At 43.5% G+C, this 23,176-nt stretch overlaps 1 protein-coding gene across 1 annotated transcript in view; it reads left to right on the top strand.

The window, feature by feature from the left end:
- The first annotated feature begins 649 nt into the window (after positions 1 to 649).
- LOC138978867 (O-acyltransferase like protein-like) overlaps positions 650 to 23,176 on the top strand; it is a 61,766-nt gene continuing 39,239 nt past the window's right edge. Inside the window, exons 1-5 of the mRNA XM_070351675.1 lie at positions 650 to 742; positions 2,618 to 2,732; positions 5,882 to 6,066; positions 8,309 to 8,584; positions 9,633 to 9,855. Coding sequence (XP_070207776.1) covers positions 5,902 to 6,066; positions 8,309 to 8,584; positions 9,633 to 9,855 — 664 coding nt within the window. The 5' untranslated portion in view covers positions 650 to 742; positions 2,618 to 2,732; positions 5,882 to 5,901. The remainder of the gene's footprint in view (positions 743 to 2,617; positions 2,733 to 5,881; positions 6,067 to 8,308; positions 8,585 to 9,632; positions 9,856 to 23,176) is intronic.

The following is a 23,176-nucleotide window of genomic DNA, read 5'->3' on the forward strand; positions in this document are numbered from 1 at the left end:
TACCCACGGAATACGCGCTATAAGCTTCCTATTGATCGATTAATTGATTGAGAGAGAGAGAGAGAGAGAGAGAGAGAGAGAGAGAGAGAGAGAGAGAGAGAGAGAGAGAGAGAGAGAGAGAGAGAGAGAGAGCGCAGGTATATGCGTGTCTCGTCAGTGTGGTGTGTGTGTGCGTGTGTGTGCGTGTGTGTGTGTGTGTGTGTGTGTGTGTGTGTGTGTGTGTTTTAAAGTGTTGACATAATTGACATAGTTTTTGTAAACGAGTATAGTACATTCTAGTTTATTTTCCTAGATGTATCTCTTGTAACAAGACAATTCCTTACTTGAATGTTGGCTTGTAATTGTTGTTGTTGTTGTGGTTGTTGTTTGCTACAGTCGCTTTACCTTCTGCTGCCGCTATCACTACGTAAAATCGAGAACTTGCGAAACATTATCTGTTTCTATAAATATCACACCTAACAGGATTGTAATAAAACAGAATTATCTTTATCGCCTGCCCCCACAGTGAGACGTGAAGAACTTTAACATCAGCTGACGAGTGAGCAACAAACAGAATCGACAACGCTACAAACAGGTGTAGGTGTAACGTGGTCAAAGTCCGCTCTGCATTCCTACTTTTGACACCGTTGTTCTGCTATCGGCCGGGGCGGAGAGTCTTCCTGGGGCGCGTCTGTTTACTAACACTGACTACGGTACGCCGGTTGTGTCACAAGTGTCTACAATCTTTGTGAAGACTGAACATGTGAGTCCTAATTTCCATGTTTTCTCGACATCTCTATTCTCTGTTTAATTTAGAATTACAAAATCATAAACATTTATCAACATTTTAAAATCAAATTCACAATGAAACATTACATTCACATCGTTTGGCTTACAGTATCTAAACTAACAAACACATGTTTTGTGATTGAAATGCTGGGTTTAATTGTCTTGACTGTGACACTTTGCCTCTGTTTCCTCGTTACCTCATCCTTTGCGTTCATTGAAAGCGAGGCTAGCTGTATGATTCGATTATTGTATGTTCGTTACTAGTTAATGTTTTCTGTTTTCTGGCACTGTTTCGAGATACGCACCTTTCTGTAAACTCTCAATTTTTCTAAAGTGCCAGGAGACTGCTTCCGCGCAACTATCACTCACTCCATTCTTTCTTTCTTTATTTGGTGTTTAACGTCGTTTTCAACAATTCAAGGTTATATCGCGACGGGGAAAGGGGGGAGATGGGATAGAGCCACTTGTCAATTGTTTCTTGTTCACAAATGCACTAATCAAAAATTTGCTCCAGGGGCTTGCAACGTAGTACAATATATTACCTTACTGGGAGAATGCAAGTTTCCAGTACAAAGGACACTTAACAAGGGTAAAAGGAGAAACAGAATCCGTTAGTCGCCTCTTACGACATGCTGGGGAGCATCGGGTAAATTCTTCCCCCTAACCCGCGGGGGGTACTCACTCCATTGCACACGTCGTATGCATATAGATTGTTCACCTCCCTTTGTTTCTCAAGCCTTTCTTTAGTGTGTTAACGTTATTATCAAAGCAAAGATGCTCAATGCGGGAGGTCGTGGGTTCGAACCCCGGCCGGGTCATACCTAAGACTTTAAAATTGGCAATCTAGTGGCTGCTCCGCCTGGCGTCTGGCATTATGGCGTTATCAAAGCAAAGACTGCTCAATGCGGGAGGTCGTGGGTTCGAACCCCGGCCGGGTCATACCTAAGACTTTAAAATTGGCAATCTAGTGGCTGCTCCGCCTGGCGTCTGGCATTATGGCGTTATCAAAGCAAAGATGCTCAATGCGGGAGGTCGTGGGTTCGAACCCCGGCCGGGTCATACCTAAGACTTTAAAATTGGCAATCTAGTGGCTGCTCCGCCTGGCGTCTGGCATTATGGCGTTATCAAAGCAAAGACTGCTCAATGCGGGAGGTCGTGGGTTCGAACCCCGGCCGGGTCATACCTAAGACTTTAAAATTGGCAATCTAGTGGCTGCTCCGCCTGGCGTCTGGCATTATGGGGTTAGTGCTAGGACTGGTTGGTCCGGTGTCAGAATAATGTGACTGGGTGAGACATGAAGCCTGTGCTGCGACTTCTGTCTTGTGTGTGGCGCACGTTAAATGTCAAAGCAGCACCGCCCTGATATCACCCTTCGTGGTGGACTGGGCGTTAAGCAAACAAACAAACAAACAAAAAAAGATGCTCAATTTTGTGGTGACAATAATGAATCATACAGCTTCTACTGTGCTTTGGGGTAACGTAAGGGAGAGTCAATTTTATAAATCAAGCTAGTATATCAATTAGCTAGTAAATCAAAGAAACAAGGAGATCAAATCAGTTACTTAATCAATGTTAATACTCAAACAAGTTATCTAGTTGATCAAATTAGATTATAAATGCAAATATGACAGAAAGTAAACAAATAAACACCAAATACACTGAAATACAAGGGCAAAATAATTTTGCTTTAACAACTCTGTGCTACCATACATTAGATAGTGTAGGCTCCCCTGAAAGAAAAAATCAGTGCTCTAGCACATACGACGCCCTAATAGAGTGTTGCTACAATTTCGTTTCCCGTGACGCATGCGCATAGGCGGACTTTAGCACGCAGTTTTCATTACAGCAGACGACATACGGGTGAGCAAGACTTGCTGCCGGGTGCAGCCTTTTTTCGTGTGGACGCTGGTATCTGTTCCTGGAGTTGTGACAAGAAGGGAGCACGTCGAGTAAGGCTAATACGGGTGAGTCAAGATGCATGACATTCAAACCATTGACAAAAGTTGGATTTAACGAGGAGCAATTCTGTGTTTCTTTGTGTCTTTGTTTCTTTGTTTCTTTTCTTATTTGTTACTCTCTTTTTTTCTTCTTCTTTTTTCTTCTCATTTCTTTGTTTCTTTCTTTCTTTCTTTGTTTGTTTCTTTATTTTCTTATTTGTTACTCTCTTTTTTTCTTCTTTTTTTTTTTTTTTTTTTTTTTTTTTTCTCGTTTTTGTGTTTCTTTGTTTGTTTGTTTGTTTCTTTGTTTGTTTCTTTCTTTCTTTCTTTGTTTCGTTGTTGCTTTCTTTCTTTCTTTCTGTGTTTCTTTCTTTCTTTTCTTTCTTTTTGAGTCACTTGAGAAAATGTGACTCTATGTAATCGGTCAGTGTTAGTCTGTCCGGCCGGCCGGCCGGCCGTCCGTAGACACCACCTTAACGTTGGACTTTTCTCGGAAACTATCAAAGCGATCGGGCTCATATTTTGTTTAGTCGTGACCTCCAATGACCTCTACACTTTAACGATGGTTTCGTTGACCTTTGACCTTTTTCAAGGTCACAGGTCAGCGTCAAAGCAAAAATTAGACATTTTATATCTTTGACAAAGTTCATCGGATGTGATTGAAACTTTGTAGGATTATTCTTTACATCAAAGTATTTACATCTGTAGCCTTTTACGAACGTTATCAGAAAAACAAGGGAGATAACTAGCCTTTTCTGTTCGGCAACACACAACTTAACGTTGGGCTTTTCTCGGAAACTATAAAAGTGACCGGGCTCAAATTTTATGTGAACGTGACTCCCAGTGACCTCTACACTTTGACGTCTGCTTTGGTGACCTTTGACCTTTTTCAAGGTCACAGGTATGTCTTGAAGGAAAAAAATTGAAATATCATATCTCTGAAACTATTCATCGGATTTGATTCAAACTTTATAGGATTATTCTTTACATCAAATTATTTACATCTGTATTGTGTTGTGAATAGCAATTTCTTCCTGTCCATCTGATGCCTCATATAATATTCAGAACTGCGAAATTGACTCGATCGAGCGTTTGCTCTTCTTGTTTTGTTGCTTTTTGTCGTTCTGTCTTTCTTTCTTTATTTGATATCATATACTTTTGATATTTACATGTAATGTCTGTCTTAAGTTAGTTCGGTTATTTGTTCTCTTATATGTCCATTGAAACATAGCTTTCTGCCGGTCTGTCCAGTTTATCAATTTTAAGGATTTCTCTAACACCGACTGAATCGTATGATAAGACCTGTTCTGTATGTCTTTTCAGATCGTTGACAAGTTGTGTTGAAAGACCCAGAATTTATCTCTTACATGAGATAAAACGTCTTTCCCCTTACTAGCTTACCAGAATTTAAAAGCCCATAATGCCTTCCTGTGCATTACGGAAGGTTTTTTTTAATAGACTAATAACTGCTGTGCACATCGACATAGTTGTCATGTACGAAAATACAGAATAAGCAAAAGCATACCAGAATGTATGGTAAGAGACACAGTACATAATTATCTCTTACATGTGATAAAACGTCACTCCCTTTAAAAGCTTACAAGAATTTTTGTTGAAAGACACAGTACTTATCTCTCACATTAGATAAAACGTCACTCCCCACAGAATTGAAGAGCCTGGCACTTTCCTGTGTAAGGCCAAAAAAAAAAATAGGTGTGGTTAAGGTAACATAGCCAACAAAAATAGGGTAGGAAGGCAGGCAATCACTTTTCTGTTTTTTTTTTACTTTTTTTCTAATGTGTACAAATAAACCTACTTGACAGGGAAATAAGTGTGCGACTCGAGCGCTTTCGCTTTCATTGCGTTTTCTGCACTTTTTTTTTTTTTTTTTTGTGTGTGTGTGTGGACAAATGTAATAAAAAGTTATAGGGTCGGCCCCTAAAAATAGGGTAGGTCGGGTTACCGTAACCACACCTATTTTTTTTTTAGGCCTAATACGGAAGTTTCTCACTGGGCAATGATTGTGTGCAAATTGACACGGGTGTCATGTACGAACATACAGCTAGCAGAAAACAATTGTCCACTCTGCACACCAGGCAACTAGTCTCCTGCGTTTCGCTATGCATCTGAGTGAAGGGATGCCCATTTTGTTTGTTTGTTTGCTTAACGCCCAGCCGACCACGAAGGGCCATATCAGGGCGGTGCTGCTTTGACATTATAACGTGCGCCACACACAAGACAGAAGTCGCAGCACAGGCTTCATGTCTCACCCAGTCACATTATTCTGACACCGGACCAACCAGTCCTAGCACTAACCCCATAATGCCAGACGCCAGGCGGAGCAGCCACTAGATTGCCAATTTTTTTCCATAAAAAACTCAATTTGATTGATACGTTCATGTTTAGCAAACTGCTCTTTTATATGCTGGTTATGACAACATTAAATGGTATATTTCTGTATGTATCTATCTGTCTACGTATACCCCCCGCGGGTTTGGGGGAAGAATTTACCCGATGCTCCCCAGCATGTCGTAAGAGGCGACTAACGGATTCTGTTTCTCCTTTTACCCTGTGTTTCTTGTATAGAATATAGTCAATTTTTGTAAAGATTTTAGTCAAGCAGTATGTAAGAAATGTTAAGTTCTTTGTACTGGAAACTTGCATTCTCCCAGTAAGGTAATATATTGTACTACGTTGCAAGCCCCTGGAGCAAATTTTTGATTAGTGCTTTTGTGAACAAGAAACAATTGGCAAGTGGCTCTATCCCATCTCCCCCCTTTCCCCGTCGCGATATAACCTTCGTGGTTGAAAACGACGTTAAACACCAACTAAAGAAATAATCTATCTGTCTGTCTGATTGTCTCTTTGTCTGTCTGCCTTTCTGTCTGTCTCTGCGATTGTCTCTCTGCCTGTCTTTCTGCCTGTCTGCCTGCATGTCTGTTGCTTTGTCTGTCACTCAGTCTGCCTCTCTGTCTGTCTGTCTTTCTTTCTGTCTTTGTGCCTGTCTCTCTGTCTATGTGTTTTCCTCTCTGTCTCTCTGTCTCCCTCTTTCTGTCGGCGTCTCTTTGTCTGTCTCAGTGTCTGTGTCTCTGCCTGTCTCCGTCTCTGTCTCTCTGTGTGATATAAACATGTTTTTTTGTTAATGTTTTATTTCTTTTTATTCCCTCGGCGATCAGAAACCACGAGGAAACTGACAATGGCCTCCAGCCTACTCGTCCTTGCCGCCGCGACCTTGACATTGGGTTTGGTTCAAGGTCAAGCCGACATGAACAGTAGCACGACCTTTTGGAAACTCTCTTTTGATCAAAAAGTTCTGAACATTGCTCAGTTTTTGGCCGGAAATATTGATACAACAAAGCAGGTACAACCATCCTCCTTCTCTCCACCCCCCCCCCCCCCCCTAAAAAATAAAGAAAGAAAAAATTTAAAAAAACTAAAAATAAAGAAGTAGTAACATCAATCGAAAAAGAAAGACACAAGGATAAAAGAAAATAACAAAGAAAGAAAGAAAGAAAGAAAGGAAATTATAAATACATTATCAATCAATGAATTAATCAATCAATCAATCAATCAATCAATCAATCGATACATCGATAAATGAATACATAAATAATAATCATGATAGAAGTCAACATCTTGCAATCTCCACTGACATTACCGGTAGCTCCAGTTATTACTGATCCTGATGGATGGATGGATGGATAGATGGATGGATGGGTGGACGGATTGGTGGATTCTTTGTTTATTGATTAACATTCACTGATTCAGTGCTTTTTGGCTGAGAGTGTATTCATGATTAATTCGTTTGTCCATTCTTTCTGTTGTTTTTGAGTTTTTTTTAATATTCGATTTTTATTTTGATTTGTATTACTTTGCTTGATTGTCTATTAATCCAAAAAATATTTTTATTTTTTTATAATATATGTTTTTAAATTTCTTACAGAAATGTATTGTCTGTATTACTCGTTCGTCTGAGTGTGTGTGTTGGGGGTTGGCTGTGGGTGTGTGTGAGCTGTGTATGTGTTTGTGTGTACGTGTGTTACGCGTGATTGTTCTGAAAAGTGACTATTACATGATTGTTCTGAAAGTCTACTATTTATTTCATCGTAATCATGTAAGCCCTCATACGTGATTGTTCTGAAAGCTTACTAATTTACATGATTGTTCTGAAACTCTACTAAAGGTAAACTTGCTTCACCCGTGAAATGTTGTCAGATATGGAACAATAATAATGTATACCCTTACCCCTGGTGGTTGCTGGGTAATAAAAAAAAAAGTGTCACTGAAAACAGATGTGCTAATAAATTTAGCTTTCATGTGTGTGTATGTGTGAGGTGTGTGTGCGTATGTACTCAGTGCACTGGCGTCGGAAACGGGAGGGGGGATGGGGGGGCAGCTGTTCCTGGGGTGGGGGGGGGGGCAAACATGTCTTTTTCCCCCCCCCCCCCCCCCCTAACATTTAGGATGACAAAAATATTCAGAGAGAGAGAGAGAGAGATAGAGAGAGAGATTGAGAGAGAGAGAGAGAGAGAGAGAGAGAGAGAGAGAGAGAGAGAGAGAGAGAGAGAGAGAGAGAGAGAGAGAGTTGATAAACAAAATACTCCCCCCCACACACACACACAAAAAGAAGTATATTGTCTCGCGTGCAAGAACTTTATAGCCCAGACTCCCCACCCATCTCGCAACCCCGGACATCTCCTCACGTCTCTCATCCCCTCTCCACTTGAATTTTTAGTTCATAAAAAAAAAAGTTTCATTTGTGAAAATTATTTGTTGTGCCTTTCGTCTTTAAAGGGGCAAAAAGTAGCTTCCATTTTCCCTCTTTGCCATGCCTTTCGATCCATTTTGGTGACCTAGTCACCTAAGCATGGCAAAGAGGAAAATTCAAAAGTTTCTATGTGTCCCTTTGAACCTTTAACTTGAATTTTGAGTTGGGAATACTCAAGAAGAATCATTACATTTTTGAAGATTATAAATAATTTTTGTCTTTGAACATTTAATTTCAATTTTGAGTTGAGAACAATAAAGAAGACATGTTCAATGTATGAAACGTATTACTTGTTGAGTTTGTATTCATTGGGCGGGGGTTCATTGTATCAAAATAGTGTTCCATTTACATACAGACATACACACAGACAGACGGACAAAGTGAATCCAGTATACCCCCTCCAACTTCATTTGGCTGGGGTATAAATATCAATATCACTTAAGATTTAGTATCATTGTATCAAAATATTGTTCCATATACATACAGACATACACACAGACAGATGGACAAAGTGAATCCAGTATACCCCCCTCCAACTTCGTTGGGCAGGGGTATACATATTGTTCCATATCTGACAACATTTCACGGGTGAAGCAAGTTTACCTTTAGTAGAGTTTCAGAACAATCATGTAAATTAGTAAGCTTTCAGAACAATCACGTATGAGGGCTTACATGATTACGATGAAATAAATAGTAGACTTTCAGAACAATCATGTAATAGTCACTTTTCAGAACAATCACGCGTAACATACGTGTATGTGTGCGTGTGTGTGTGTGTGTGTGTGTGTGTGTGTGTGTGTGTGTGTGTATTTATCCATCTGTTTGTGTCGGGCAGTTGCTGGAAATTGCCAAGTCTCTGAGATGGCTGGAGCAAGGCACGAACGGCCAGCTGCCCGGTGACGCCATCTTGCCCATGGTTCTGGACGCTCTCCCGGGGGTATTGGGCAGCAATTATATCAAAGGGGCGGTCTTCCTTGTGCTGGACGAGATCAACAGAACTCGCGTGGATAACGTTACTCAGGAGGTCCTCTTCAACGCGACTATTGACAAAATTAAGCCTTATAACGCGCCTGTTTACTCCCAACTCTTCAATGACACCTTGCTGAAACTGGTGGGTTGTTTGTTTGGGGAGTTCGTCTGAGTGTGTGTGTTGGGGGTTGGCTGTGTGTGTGTGTGTTGGGTGTGTGTGTGTGTGTGTGTGTGTGTGTGTGTGTGTGTGTGTGTGTGTCTGTCTGTCTGTCTGTCTGTCTGTCTGTCTGTCTATTCCAACGCATTGATACGTAGTTCATGTTGCAGCCTTTTTCTTCACGGACGAGGTTTAGTTGTAGAAAAAGCGGCAATTGCTTTTTACCAGATATGATCATATTTCATCGCTAAGTATTGTGTACGTCAATCTCTCTGTGTATCTATGTCTCTGTCTCCCTGTCTCTCGATCTGATTCTCTCTTTGTGTCTCATATCTTATATATCTATCTCTTTTTTTGTCTCTCTCCCTCTCTCCCTAACACTCTGTCTTTCTGTCTCTTTGCTTCTCTCTCACTCTCTCTCTCTCTCTCTCTCTCTCTCTCTCTCTCTCTCTCTCTCCCTCTCTCTCTCTCTCTCTCGCTTTATCTCCCCTCTCTCTCTCTCTTTCTTTATCTCTCTGTGTCTCCGTCTGTCGGTCTGTCGGTCTGTCTGTCTCTCCCCCTCTCTCTCTTTCTCTCTCTCTCTCTCTCTCTCTCTCTCTCTCTCTCTCTCTTTATCTCCCCTCTCTCTCTCTTTCTTTATCTCTCTGTGTCTTTCTGTCTCTCCCCCTCTCTCTCTCTCCATCTCTTTCTCTCTCTCTCTCCCTCTCTCTCTCTCTCTCTCTCGCTTTATCTCCCCTCTCTCTCTCTCTTTCTTTATCTCTCTGTGTCTCCGTCTGTCGGTCTGTCTGTCTGTCTGTCTCTCCCCCTTTCTCTCTCTCTCTCTCTCTCTCTCTCTCTCTCTCTCTCTCTCTCTCTCTCTCTCTCTCTCTCTCTCTCTCTCTCTCTCTCTCTCTCACTCTCTGACTGTGTGTTTCTCTCTTTGTCTCTCTCTGTCGCTCCGTCTCTTTTTCTTTCTCCCTCCCCTTTCTCCCCCAACCCCCTTTCTGTAACCGCTTTTTCAACCTCTAGCTTGATTGCTGTGTCCTCCTCCCAGACGATGCTGTACAAGGCGAATAACTTCAATTTGATTCGAGCTGTCAACCGCTACATCAACCAGATCAGCGCACGTGACTTACTTTTCGAGACATCCGCTAATCTGACTGTGAACCCTCAGTGCTACAGCGACACTATGGACTTTTTCGATGCCGTCGTGGGCGCCAGAGTGAATAATGATCCCAACAACGTCGACCTGGAACACTACTTCTGGGCTTTTAAGAGTAAGTGATTTCATATGTGTTCATAACTGTATTCAGGCCTGGACCTAGTGTATCTTCTTCTTCTTCGTTCATGGGCTTAGACTCCCACGTTAACTCATGGTTTTAGCGCGAGTAGATTTTTACGTGTATGACCGTTTTTAACCCGCCATTCAGGCAGCATACGCCGATTTCGGGGGAGGCATGCTGGGTATTTTCGTGTTTCTATAACCCACCTAACTCTGACATGGATTACGGGATCTTTTCCGTGTGCACTTGGTCTTGTGCTTGCGTGTACACACGAAGGGAGTTAAGTCACTAGCAGGTCTGCACATAAGTTGACCTGGGAGATCGGACAAATCTCCACTCTTAACCCACCAGGCGGCAGCGACCAGGATTCGAACTCACGACCTCCCGATTAGGAGGCCGACGTCTTACCACTTCGCCCGTCTTGACCTGGTGTATGAGAGGGAGGGATTTCCAAGATGAGGCAAGGGCACATGGCTTGGCTAGGCCTTGCTGGTGAAATGTATCATCGGAAAGGGGAGTTTAATTGGTTCTCTCCTTGAGAAAAAAAGTGATGAATTTTCCGGTTAAGTGGTGGCGGGTTCGCTTCCTAAACCAAGGAGCCCCGATACCAGAGGTTCACAGTTAAGTCTGGTGCTCTACCAACAGACGTTTCAGCCCTCAAAGGCCGAAACAGTATATGTCCATATTGGTATATATAAAGCAGCCAGGCTAAGATGTTTTTTGTGTGTCTAAATGGAAAGACATTCTTGACCCGTGTACTAGCCTAAGCGGATCTATCGTAACTGACAGGATAACTGTTTATGCAGTGGTTATGTTAAACTTTAGCATTTTGTGGACGTTTTCCTACTGCAATCTAAGGCTCTGAATTCGCACAAATTGCTTTATAAGCATAACATGTCATTATATAGAATCACCATTCGAGGTACAGACTTAGCTGTACACATACGTTTTATGTACACGGGCTTTAGAAGGAAAACTTCTGCGCGGCCATTTTGAGAACGAAAGTGACAAGTAGAGTAAGACAAATATGGCTGCTGGAAGTATGCATTTTTCCAAATACACACGTCACCAAACTATGTTCGCTTTTCAAACTCATTCTGTCAATTAATGTTACTAGAATTATTTGTTGGTTTGACACAAGCGTCGTATTTCAAATATGACACATTTAATGCCACTGGATCGCGAGCTTTAAATATACACTACAACGTCACAGTTAGACCAGTTTGTACTTTAGTCCCGGTATATGTTCGTTACATTTTTTACTTGTGGCTTTTTGAAAGTCTGATAATCGCAGGCCTGATATGGTTTTTATTTAGCGAAACAAATATACACTGTACCAGTACCGTTAGATTATAATACCCGGCTTACTTTGCATAGATTATCAGATTAATAACGCACCCCGCTTAGTTTTCCATTTATCGCATTTTCCCCCAGATAACTAAGCCATGCCTTTGTATCAGTCGTCTGATGTTTGGCATACCTAGGCTCATGAGTCTGGCTGATAAACACACGCCTCCACTCAAGTGCACCTGTTTGTGATAGCAACATTTTGAAAGAGAATGGCTCACTAATGAAAGTAATGAGATAAAACAGATAATTCAGAGATTCAAAGTTAAACTACCGTCATCGCGAAACGTGCGCTTGGGTTCATAAATTAGTTTGCATTCCTGTTCTGCTACAAACAAGGGTTTCTGCTTGTGTCTGAGCTAGACGTTTCAATTTGTCAACTCTTTGTTTATTTGCTTTTTCTGTTTGAAGCTGCTTGTTTTCTTTTACTCTTCTATTTCTATAGTATTGCTTGTTGATTTATTCCTGTTGTTGTTGTTGTTGTTGTTGTTGTTGTTGTTGTTGTTGTTGTTGTTGTTGTTGTTGTTGTTGTTGTTGTTGGTGTTGTTGATGTTGTTGTTGTCGCTGTTGTGGTTGTTGTTGTTGTTGTCGTTGTTGTTGTTGTCGTCGTCGTTGTCGTTGTTGTTATTGCCGTTGTTATTGTTATTGTTTGTATTTTTTGTGTTTCTTGTTTATTGTCGGTTTTTTTTTTTTTTTTTTTTTTTTTGGGGGGGGGGGGGGGGGATTCAGAGCGTTAACAGGAAGGGTTGGTTGATCGGCATTGCCTGTCTGGGGCAATCTTGTTTGCCGTCTCGTTTTGTCAACAGAAAGCCTCAATGTAAGTAAATTGCCTGTTTCTAAACCATGTCCTATTATTGTCCTCAATGTGTACCCCACTCTTTCAGGACTCTGGCAGGTGCAAACTTAATTTGAAGTACTGACACAGAGCCACATCACTGATGTATTCCTTGCTTGTAAGTACAATGGGGAAAACAGAAAATGTTAGCCAAGGAACGCAGATAAGGGTAACAACAAGATAAAACAAAGTAAACGTGTGACATTTCATGTGATTTGCGTTGGGGTCAGGTTCACAAATTATCAGATCTCTTGACCTTCCTTTTACCCGAATTGAATAGAATATCTCTCCGCCTTTCTTTCAAATCCCTTTTTTACTTATCGTTTTCTTGCCTCGGACTGATACGATACTTGACAATTCTTTTCCTCCTAGCAGCGGAGCACACAAATAGGTCAGTAAACCATGTTTTAAAAATGTTGATAATTCTCTTGTGCACCGAATTTTAACTTGGGGTCATTTGCACCAGACTGGACTCTAAGCAGAGTACATATGTACTCTAAACAAATAAATTTTACTTGGGTTGTTGGTTATCGTAGAGAAGCGGGGGGGGGGGGGGGGGGGGGTCACAGATAGGGAGAGAGGGGAACAAGAGAGAGAGAGAGAGAGAGAGAGAGAGAGAGAGAGAGAGAGAGAGAGAGAGAGAGAGGACGAGAGAGTGAGAGAAAGAGAGGGGAGGGGAGGGAAGGGAAGAGGGATAGGGAGAGAGTGAGAGCAGGCTGAAAGAGTAAAAATGAGAGATCAGATCATCAAGATACAATATTTCATTGCCAAAATATCAAACAAGTAGGAATAAATAAACTAACGAACCGACGAATAAGATGATAAATGTGCATATGAATAAACAGATGTATAAAATAATCATTATGTTAATAAATAAATGAATAATACTGAAGAAGAGTTCAGTTTTAACATTAGAAAACAGACTGTCATTAATTAGTTTTTTTAAAGGATGTCCACTGTACGCGAATTCTCCCACAGCGTATAAAAGCTTTCTTTCTCCCCGTGTGAGTGACCATACCTACACCATACACTGATATGCATACATCATTTCGGGGTGTGGGTGGATGGGTGGGGGGGGGGGGGGTGTTGGTCGAATTAGAAGGAGTGTTTACGGGGTGATCCGTATTGCTTATCTAAACTAGTTTTGTTTGGACCAATAACTTTGGCTGCAATAATAATAATAATAATAATAATGGACATTTATTAATCGCCGTTTCTCACAAGAGCTCACGGCGATTTACATATTAATTTCTGCCGTGTGAGATGGAATTTTTTACACAAAATATCACGCATTCACATCGTATATATCACGCATTCACAATCATATCACGCATTCAATGTTATGCTGTATGTCGAAATTAGTTCTTGTTTTGCTTCTTGTCCTTGTAGCAGGGCTCCCCATAGAGCGCGTCCCTGCGTCCTGTACGCACTAGAAGCCGAAATCACGTACTAGAAGTTCATGTAGGGGGTCCCGGGACGCACTAAACCTATAAAGAGCGGGTCCCGGGACGCACTAAACCTACACAGAGCGGGTCCCGGAACGCACTAAACCTACACAGAGCTGGTCCCGGGACGCACTAAACCTACACAGAGCGGGTCCCGGGACGCACTAAACCTACACAGAGCGGGTCCCGGAACGCACTAAACCTACACAGAGCGGGTCCCGGAACGCACTAAACCTACACAGAGCGGGTCCCGGGACGCACTAAACCTACACAGAGCGGGTCCCGGAACGCACTAAACCTACACAGAGCTGGTCCCGGGACGCACTAAACCTACACAGAGCGGGTCCCGGGACGCACTTTACCTACACAGAGCGGGTCCCGGGACGCACTAAACCTACACAGAGCGGGTCCCGGAACGCACTAAACCTACACAGAGCGGGTCCCGGGACGCACTAAACCTACACAGAGCGGGTCCCGGAACGCACTAAACCTACACAGAGCTGGTCCCGGGACGCACTAAACCTACACAGAGCGGGTCCCGGAACGCACTAAACCTACACAGAGCGGGTCCCGGGACGCACTAAACCTACACAGAGCGGGTCCCGGAACGCACTAAACCTACACAGAGCTGGTCCCGGGACGCACTAAACCTACACAGAGCGGGTCCCGGGACGCACTTTACCTACACAGAGCGGGTCCCGGGACGCACTAAACCTACACAGAGCGGGTCCCGGAACGCACTAAACCTACACAGAGCGGGTCCCGGGACGCACTAAACCTACACAGAGCGGGTCCCGGAACGCACTAAACCTACACAGAGCTGGTCCCGGGACGCACTAAACCTACACAGAGCGGGTCCCGGAACGCACTAAACCTACACAGAGCGGGTCCCGGGACGCACTAAACCTACACAGAGCGGGTCCCGGAACGCACTAAACCTACACAGAGCTGGTCCCGGGACGCACTAAACCTACACAGAGCGGGTCCCGGGACGCACTTTACCTACACAGAGCGGGTCCCGGGACGCACTAAACCTACACAGAGCGGGTCCCGGAACGCACTAAACCTACACAGAGCGGGTCCCGGGACGCACTAAACCTACACAGAGCGGGTCCCGGAACGCACTAAACCTACACAGAGCTGGTCCCGGGACGCACTAAACCTACACAGAGCGGGTCCCGGGACGCACTTTACCTACACAGAGCGGGTCCCGGGACGCACTAAACCTACACAGAGCGGGTCCCGGGACGCACTAAACCTACACAGAGCGGGTCCCGGAACGCACTAAACCTACACAGAGCGGGTCCCGGGACGCACTAAACCTACACAGAGCGGGTCCCGGGACGCACTAAACCTACACAGAGCGGGTCCCGGGACGCACTTTACCTACACAGAGCGGGTCCCGGGACGCACTAAACCTACACAGAGCGGGTCCCGGGACGCACTAAACCTACACAGAGCGGGTCCCGGGACGCACTAAACCTACACAGAGCGGGTCCCGGGACGCACTAAACCTACACAGAGCGGGTCCCGGGACGCACTAAACCTACACAGAGCGGGTCCCGGGACGCACTAAACCTACACAGAGCGGGTCCCGGGACGCACTAAACCTACACAGAGCGGGTCCCGGGACGCACTAAACCTACACAGAGCGGGTCCCGGGACGCACTAAACCAACACAGAGCGGGTCCCGGGACGCACTATACCTACACAGAGCGGGTCCCGGGACGCACTAAACCGACAAAGAGCGGGTCCCGGGACGCACTAAACCTACACAGAGCAGGTCCCGGGACGCACTAAACCTACACAGAGCAGGTCCCGGGACGCACTAAACCTACACAGAACAGGTCCCGGGACGCACTAAACCTACAAAGAGCGGGTCCCGGGACGCACTAAACCTACACAGAGCGGGTCCCGGGACGCACTAAACCTACACAGAGCGGGTCCCGGGACGCACTAAACCTATAAAGAGCGGGTCCCGGGACGCACTCAATTTCCTCTGTCGTGCGTATACTCTTTTCAGACTTTAGTCGTCAAAATGCAAACACAAATGATCCCATTTTCACGTAGGAACAGAGTGTTCGTGTGAGTTGCATTTGACTTGGTATAGTTGAAGTGTCCTCCTCGAATATTCTGGTAATAAAAAAAACCCATATCATATTATTCGCGATCACAATGCGTTATATGTAAATAGGGGGTTCGGGGACCTGGGACTCTTGGGACCCTCTAAAACTCTGCTCAGGGGGTCCATGGACCCTCTGGGACGGGCGTCCGAGGGGAGCCCTGCCTTGGACGTACACATAGCAACATTCAACATCCTGACTGTTGTCCGTGCATGGTGGACACTTTTTGCTAAACTAAATTAGATTTGCTGAAGAAAATGAATCCCCGTAGCATCCCCGAGCAATGAATTAAGCACAACAGCCAACAAAAAAAATAAATAAATGAGTATAAATAAATACATAAATAAGATAAAATACATCAATAAATTAAAAAAATAAATGAATAAATCAACACATTAATGCATCATATAAATACACATACATACATAACTGAATAAAGAAATAGATGAATGAATGAATGTATGAATTATGGCAGAATAAGCGAGATATTTTACGTGCCACTGTGGTGACACGGGGTTGGGACATAAATACCGTCTCTGAGTCTGCACATCAAGTTGATCCGGCCTGGATTCAAAAGACTAGCGAACTGAGCGATAACTTTGTCAAAAAGGTCGTGGGTTCGAACCCCGGCCGGGTCATACCTAAGACTATAAAATTGGCAATCTAGTGGCTGCTCCGCCTGGCGTCTGGCATTATGGGGTTAGTGCTAGGACTGGTTGGTCCTGTGTCAGAATAATGTGACTGGGTGAGACATGAAGCCTGTGCTGCGACTTCTGTCTTGTGTGTGGCGCACGTTATATGTCAAAGCAGCACCGCCCTGATATGGCCCTTCGTGGTCGGCTGGGCGTTAAGCAAACAAACAAACAAACAAACAAACAAACATTGTCAAAATGTACGTGTCTGTTATCATGGTCACTTCAAACTCAGCAATGACTGTGAATGTCTAAATATTGACATTCGGCAGCAATCTGTTTTGCTGATACGGGTTTTCACACCTGTCAGGGTTTGATAACGATCATGACAGACTCAAGGTAGGCATGTCACCAGCAGCGGTATCAGGTATGAAATATCGGCCAGTCTCAACACTGCACCGACAGAGCCGGAAATAGATAAAGTGGATGCTTCAAACGTAACACGAAGAAAATAATATTGTGATGATTGTTTAGTATGATGATGATGGTGATGACACAAAATCCAGCTGCGGATATACCTAAGGTTTTGATACCTCCAGGTAAACAGTCTGTAGACGATACTTGTGCACAGTTAATTGTCACATTCTGAAGCATGTTGGCTCAATTCGGTCAATCGAACATTCGAATTTGAAAGGTCACGGCGGCCATTAAAATGTGTTATCTTCTTGCTCTAGTTTGGAATTTCATGTGAGAACATGTACTGATATCAGCCGTGTGTTAGAACTTGATAAAAGAGGGAATGCCCAATTCTGCGCTCCGTGGTTGGTTAGATTTGTTGTTGTTGCTGTTGTGTGCTGTTGTTTATATTTTGCTCCGTTTCATTCACGTTCACGTTGCTTTGGGTGGACACTCGGTGCTTACCGTGAGCAGCGTGTAAAGTCTCTCTGTCTCTGTCTCCCTCGCTCTCTCTCAGTCTCAGTCTCTCTCCTTGTTTTTGTGTGTATTTCACTCTCTTTCTCTACATGTCTGTCTATCTCTCCGTCCCTCTCTCTCACTCTCTGTCTACTTCTTCATCCTCTGTCTCTTTATCTATCTTTCTCTCTCTCTCTGTCTCTCTCTGTCTCTCTGTCTCTCTCTCTCTCTCTCTTTTTCTCTATCTCTGTCTCTCTCCCTCTCTCTCTCTCTCTCTCTCTCTCTCTCTCTTTCTCTCTCTCTCTGTCTCTCTCTGTCTCTCTGTCTCTCTGTCTCTCTCTCTCTCTCTTTCTCTCTCTCTCTCCCTCTCTCTCTCGCTCTCGCTCTCTCTCTCTCTCTCATCCTCAGATCGGTTGAAGGAACGTAAAAAAAAAAACCCCACTATCTCTTACTGATGTTTGTGTTGCTTGTTTCTATTCCGGGCAGGGCCAGATCAAGTTGTCAAGTTTACTTGTCTGGCCAACTTAGTTAGCATGACTTGTCACACGTGCTATCCCCCTCTACACAACATCGGTTGAAGGGAAAACTATAACCACCCCCCCCCCCCCCCCCCCCCGGTACCTACCACAACACCAACCCGTATCTTTGATCGTGCAGATATCCATGTAAGTTGTGTGACTCGGCACTTGAAATACCCGCGGTAGTTTGGACTTTGAGCGGTGCTGCACACACCCGACACGAAGACACTCCACTGTAGTTGTATGATGTTGTATGAAGTCTTATATCGCGCGCGTATCTCCAGACTCGGACTCAAGGCGCAGGGATCTATTTATCTCTCTCATGCGGAAGATGACAGTGTCTCATTGGTTTATCACGGGCAGTGCTGTCATGTTGCTTCCACCTGGAGGTCAGGGTCTTCTAGCCTTGGCTTTAGGCTTGTCGCCACTAAATTTGATTCCACAAGACGATCACCCTGAACAGTCCCCCTCTCCAAGCAATTCTTGTACCCCCCCCCCCCCCTGTTCCCATTTGTATGTATCTGTGTCTCTCTGGTTTTTTTTGCTTGTATGTCTCTCTCTCTCTCTGTCTCTCTCTGTCTCTCTGTCTCTGTCTCTGTCTCTGTCTCTGTCTCTCTCTGTCGTATTCTCTCTCTGTCTCTTTCTCACTCTCTCTTTCTAACTCGGTCACTCTTTCTCCCTCTCCCTCTCCATCTCCCTCTCCCTCTCTTTCTCTCTCTCTCTCTCTCTCTCTCTCTCTCTCTCTCTCTCTCTCTCTCTCTCTCTCTCCACAAGACGATCACCCTGAACAGTCCCCCTCTCCAAGCAATTCTTGTACCTCCCCCCCCTTCCCCCCTGTATCTGTGTCTCTCTGGGTTTTTTTGCTTGTATGTCTCTCTGTCTCTGTCTCTGTCTCTGCCTCTCTCTCTGTCTCTCTCTATCTCTCTCTCTCTCTCTGTCGCAATCTCTCTCTGTCTCTTTCTCACTCTCTCTTTCTAACTCGGTCACTCTCTCTCCCTCTCCCTCTCCCCCTCTTTCTCTCTCTCTCTCTCTTTCTCTCTCTCTCTCTCTCGCATTCTCTCTCTGTCTCTTTCTCACTCTCTCTTTCTAACTCGGTCACTCTCTCTCCCTCTCCCTCCCCCCTCTCCCTCTCCCTCTCTCTTTCTCTCTCTCTCTCTTTCTCTCTCTCTCTCTCTCTCTCTCTCTCTCGTTCGCTCTCTCTCTCTCACTCTCACTCTCTCTCTCTCTCTCCCCCCCTCTCTCTCTCTCTCTGTCTGTCTGTTTCTCTCTGTCTGTCTCTCTGTCTCTGTCTGTCTGTCTGTCTGTCTGTCTCTCTCTCTCTCTCTCTCTCTCTCTCTCTCTCTCTCTCTCTCTCTCTCTCTCTCTCTCTCTCTCTCTCGCGGATGACTCTTCTGTTCACACCAGTCAAACATCTTTGCAATCCGTCAACTCTCCTCTTCAAACAAGTGTGGATGAAATCACTGAGTGGTGCGTTTCTAATGCAATGATCATTCATCCGATTAAAACAAAGAGTATGGTGATAACCACGAGACAAAAACACCAGTTAAGTCCTTTACTACTACAACTGTCAGTTGGCTCAACTCAAGTGCAGCAAGTTAGTGAACATAGAATAATATGTGTTGTCATCATTTTCACGAGTTTTCATTCACAAGCACCTGGGAAATAAATGTCATGTTCCCCGGGGAATAAATCCCCGGTTACCATAGTTGCAGGAAGCCCTATTACATGGATAATCAAAAGCAAACCCAATAGAAACGCTCGAGGATTCTTCTGTTCTTTTCATTGGCGTTTCCCAGACCCAGGGACCTATATTAGACCTAAATTACAGACGACACTGCTTCGCCAAGTTCCAAATACGAACTGGCAAACTGGCAAATGTAAACAAAAAACAAAACTACCTCATCAAAGGTCATACATTTATGCTTTATCGCAAACAAATGAAACCTATCGATATGTTTTATCTTCTCACAAAGTCATGGAGTGCGTGTATCTCTGTTTGGAGAAACACGAACGTCAAGTTTAAGTCAAACCAATTGACCCCTGACACACACATTTTGACCCGTGCACAAGACGTTGTATCGATAAACTAAACGCAAATAAAAAAAAATATAATAAAGAAACAAGCAACAAGAAATGAAGACATCTGACAAAGCCGAGCAAGCAGAATGACAAGTCTAATGAAAAACAGAGAGGCAATGTGAAACAAGATCGCGACTATCTTTCCTTCGCGGCACGACGCAAATCGTTTGTGTCCTTTGACCCAATTCGTGCGGTGCTGCACGATGCAAATCTTCTGTGACCTTTGACTCAACGTAGCTTCAATATTCGATTACAAATATTTACCACTGAAAACCGAGGGGTGGAATACCGAGAGGGGCTGGGTGGTAGGGCGATGGTGAAATGTAATGAAGAGACACGTGTAGCAATAAGAGAAAACCGATTCTGCAATAACACAAACAAGAACAAAAAACCCAACGCTGACCTATATGAATATTTAATCAATAATATGATCGTCTGCGTTGCAGGTGTGCAAGTGAAGGGTTGGGTGTGTGTCAGTGTTTGTGTTCATGGACTGATTGTGAGGGAGGGGGAGGGTGGGGTGGGGTGTGTTTCAGGTTTTGGTGTGGGTATGAAACGAGCAAAACAATACCCACACCACAAAATCTTGGAGGCAAAAAACACTCGCCGTCGCATCATTTTGTCCGCACAATATTATATGCACCAACAACCGGAAAGAAAGGTGACAATGGAAAAAGACTCATCTTTGCTTCCTGCGATTCCTTGCCCCCGACTCGAACGTCGCACGATAATCCACATAACAGATCTGTTGTGAGATGGTCAACGCTGACTGTGCAAGCAAATCACCTCGTTTGAAATACGACAATCCCATCGCTCGAATGCAACATGTGGGCACTATCGTCTCAAAGGCGCTTACTGTTGGTTTCACACACCACTCTGTAGTCGGAACCTACAGAACTTCGCATCCTCAAACCTGACATACTTGTCTCAACATTATAAACTCAAATCACACACAGTAAGTTGCTTTCGCACGCCAGCTTTGAACAACGTGCTGGGGCCCCGAACATGCATTATGATAACAGAACTCGCGTTTCAAACCATGGCTCCCTGTGTTGATTTTGCACTTAATTTTGTACCACCAAAATGATGACAAAAACGATGTTTGATGGTTTGTTGCCAGGCCAGCTTTTTTGTCGGTCCTCGGGGGGCATATCGACTTTTGTTTCATATTTATTGACCGCGGCCTTCGGCCTTTGTCAATAAATATGAAACAAAAGACGATATGCTCCCCCTCGGACCGACAAAAAAGCTGACTGTCAACAACCCATCAAACATCTTATATTACCATTGATCAAGAGTTGAAATGGCAAACTCATTTGAGTAATATTTGCAAATTAGTATCAGTGAATTTGTTCATGTTATCAAAATTAAGGCATTACGCAGATTCTGAAGCACTTACGATGTTCTATTACGCCCACATAATGCCTCATATAAACTTCGTTTCGACACTTTGGGATAACTGCAGTGATGTTCATTTAATAAGATTCAATTCCCTGCATCGCCGAGCTGCAAAACTTATTCTGCATGATTTGAATAGGTCCACGGATGATAAACTAAAGCTCCTGAATTTCCTCCACTTCAAAGATCGGTTGACTTTAAACAAGGCTGTGTTCATGTATAACATTCTAAATGACGACTATCCTAAATATTTGCAATCCCATTTCAAACATGCCACAAAAAGATATGGATCCCAGAAAATCATCCCTCCTATACCTCGCATAGACCTCTACAAATCGAGCTTAGCCTTCTCGGGAGCTTTTCTCTGGAACTCCTTCCCCCAACAGATAAGAAATGCAACTTCAGTGAAAATGTTTAAGAGACAGTCACGTTCACACATCATTCGTGAATGAAATGTCTTGTTCGATTGTTATTTTGTTGAACATTTTGTACTAGTGTTAACGGATGTGTAGCTGATTTGAGCAACTTAATTCTCAAAATGAAAGGTTTAACTATGTCAATGTAATTTTGTAATTTTTGAGTTCTCCTTATATAATTCCTTAAATGCACATTGTGTTGCAATCCATACAATGTTGTTAGTTATCGTTAGATTTGACTGTGATATCAACATTTATCAGTCTGAATGTCGAGAAAGCTGAACTCATATCAGATCGAGGCGTAAGCCGAGATCTGATATGATTCAGCCTTTCTCGACATTCAGACTGATAAATGTTGATATCACAGTCAAATCTAACGATAACGATTTTATCGCATTCGATTTCGGAACAGTAGGAATCATAAACCTACCTAAGAAGTCAGACAAACGCAAGGGAGGCTACTGCCTTGTATTTAATGTTGGAAATGTTGGGTTGTCTTTTCCTGCTTTCCGACGTAACTTTGCTGCTCTTACTTTTATTTTTCAGTAACTGGTTCTTTTTCTCAGACAAAATAAGGCATTTATAATGAAAAAAGAACAAAAATATACGGTCGAAACAGATCACCAACAAAGGCTAACAAGTTCAGTGGAGTTGCCAGTTCGAAGGAACAGCGAAGAATGTCCCACTGAGTTACTTCCTCAGTCGTACTCTTTTTGACTGTTCGATTTGGCAATTCTGAACGATGGCAGGAACTGAAGTGCGCCAGGTAGTATCAGCGAAGTCCTCTGGCTAATTTTCTGTGACCAAGAAAGCTTTCAGGTATTTGTCGGTATCGGCGGACTACATAATAATGTCGAAGCTCAGTCTCGCTTACGACGCATCCAAAATGGCGCTGTGAATGTGTGAAACATGCTGAAAGTTGTTCGGTTGATGTTGAATGGCTACGACTAAGAAAGGTGGACAATTGTTCATGCAGGTGCGAACTGTTTAAATCGGCTGCTCATTTCCTGCCTTTTTGTGAGTGATGTGCGCTGAAACACTGCAAGAGATCTCACAGTTTTCTAAGTACTGCCACTGCTGGTACTTTCAAGGTCAGCTTTGTTTATGGCTGTTCCAACTACCTCAGTCGGTAAGATTGTAACATTCTTTTCTACTACTTCTCTGTTAATGCTGGGTGGGAACAGTTTGATTTTATTCATTGCACAGCTTAATCTTTCTGATTCAATTACTTTTCTTTTATAAATTTGTGATTTAAAAAAAAGGGAGACATTTGTTTCCTTCAGGTGAGATTTTATTCTTCAAAATTAAAATTGATAAACTACTTCCTGCGCGATATCAAATTCGCTGGGAACTTCCTGCGCGATGTCAATTGATATACAGTTCCTAGTTGACCAATGACAACAGCATGTTTTGTCATGTGATCAGTAAAAATGCGATAAAATTCTGTATCTTATCTGATTGAAGTTTTATTTTTTATGTCCGTCTGTCTTTATGTGTTGTATAAAGGACAGGTTGGAAGAATAGGCTTTGCCTAAAACCTTTATCCTTTTGTAATAAAGTTCTGAGTCTGAGTCTGAGTCTGAGTCTGAGTCTCTCTCTCTCTCACTCTC

Source organism: Littorina saxatilis, linkage group LG10, assembly GCF_037325665.1.
Source record: "Littorina saxatilis isolate snail1 linkage group LG10, US_GU_Lsax_2.0, whole genome shotgun sequence".
Lineage (NCBI taxonomy): Eukaryota > Metazoa > Mollusca > Gastropoda > Littorinimorpha > Littorinidae > Littorina > Littorina saxatilis.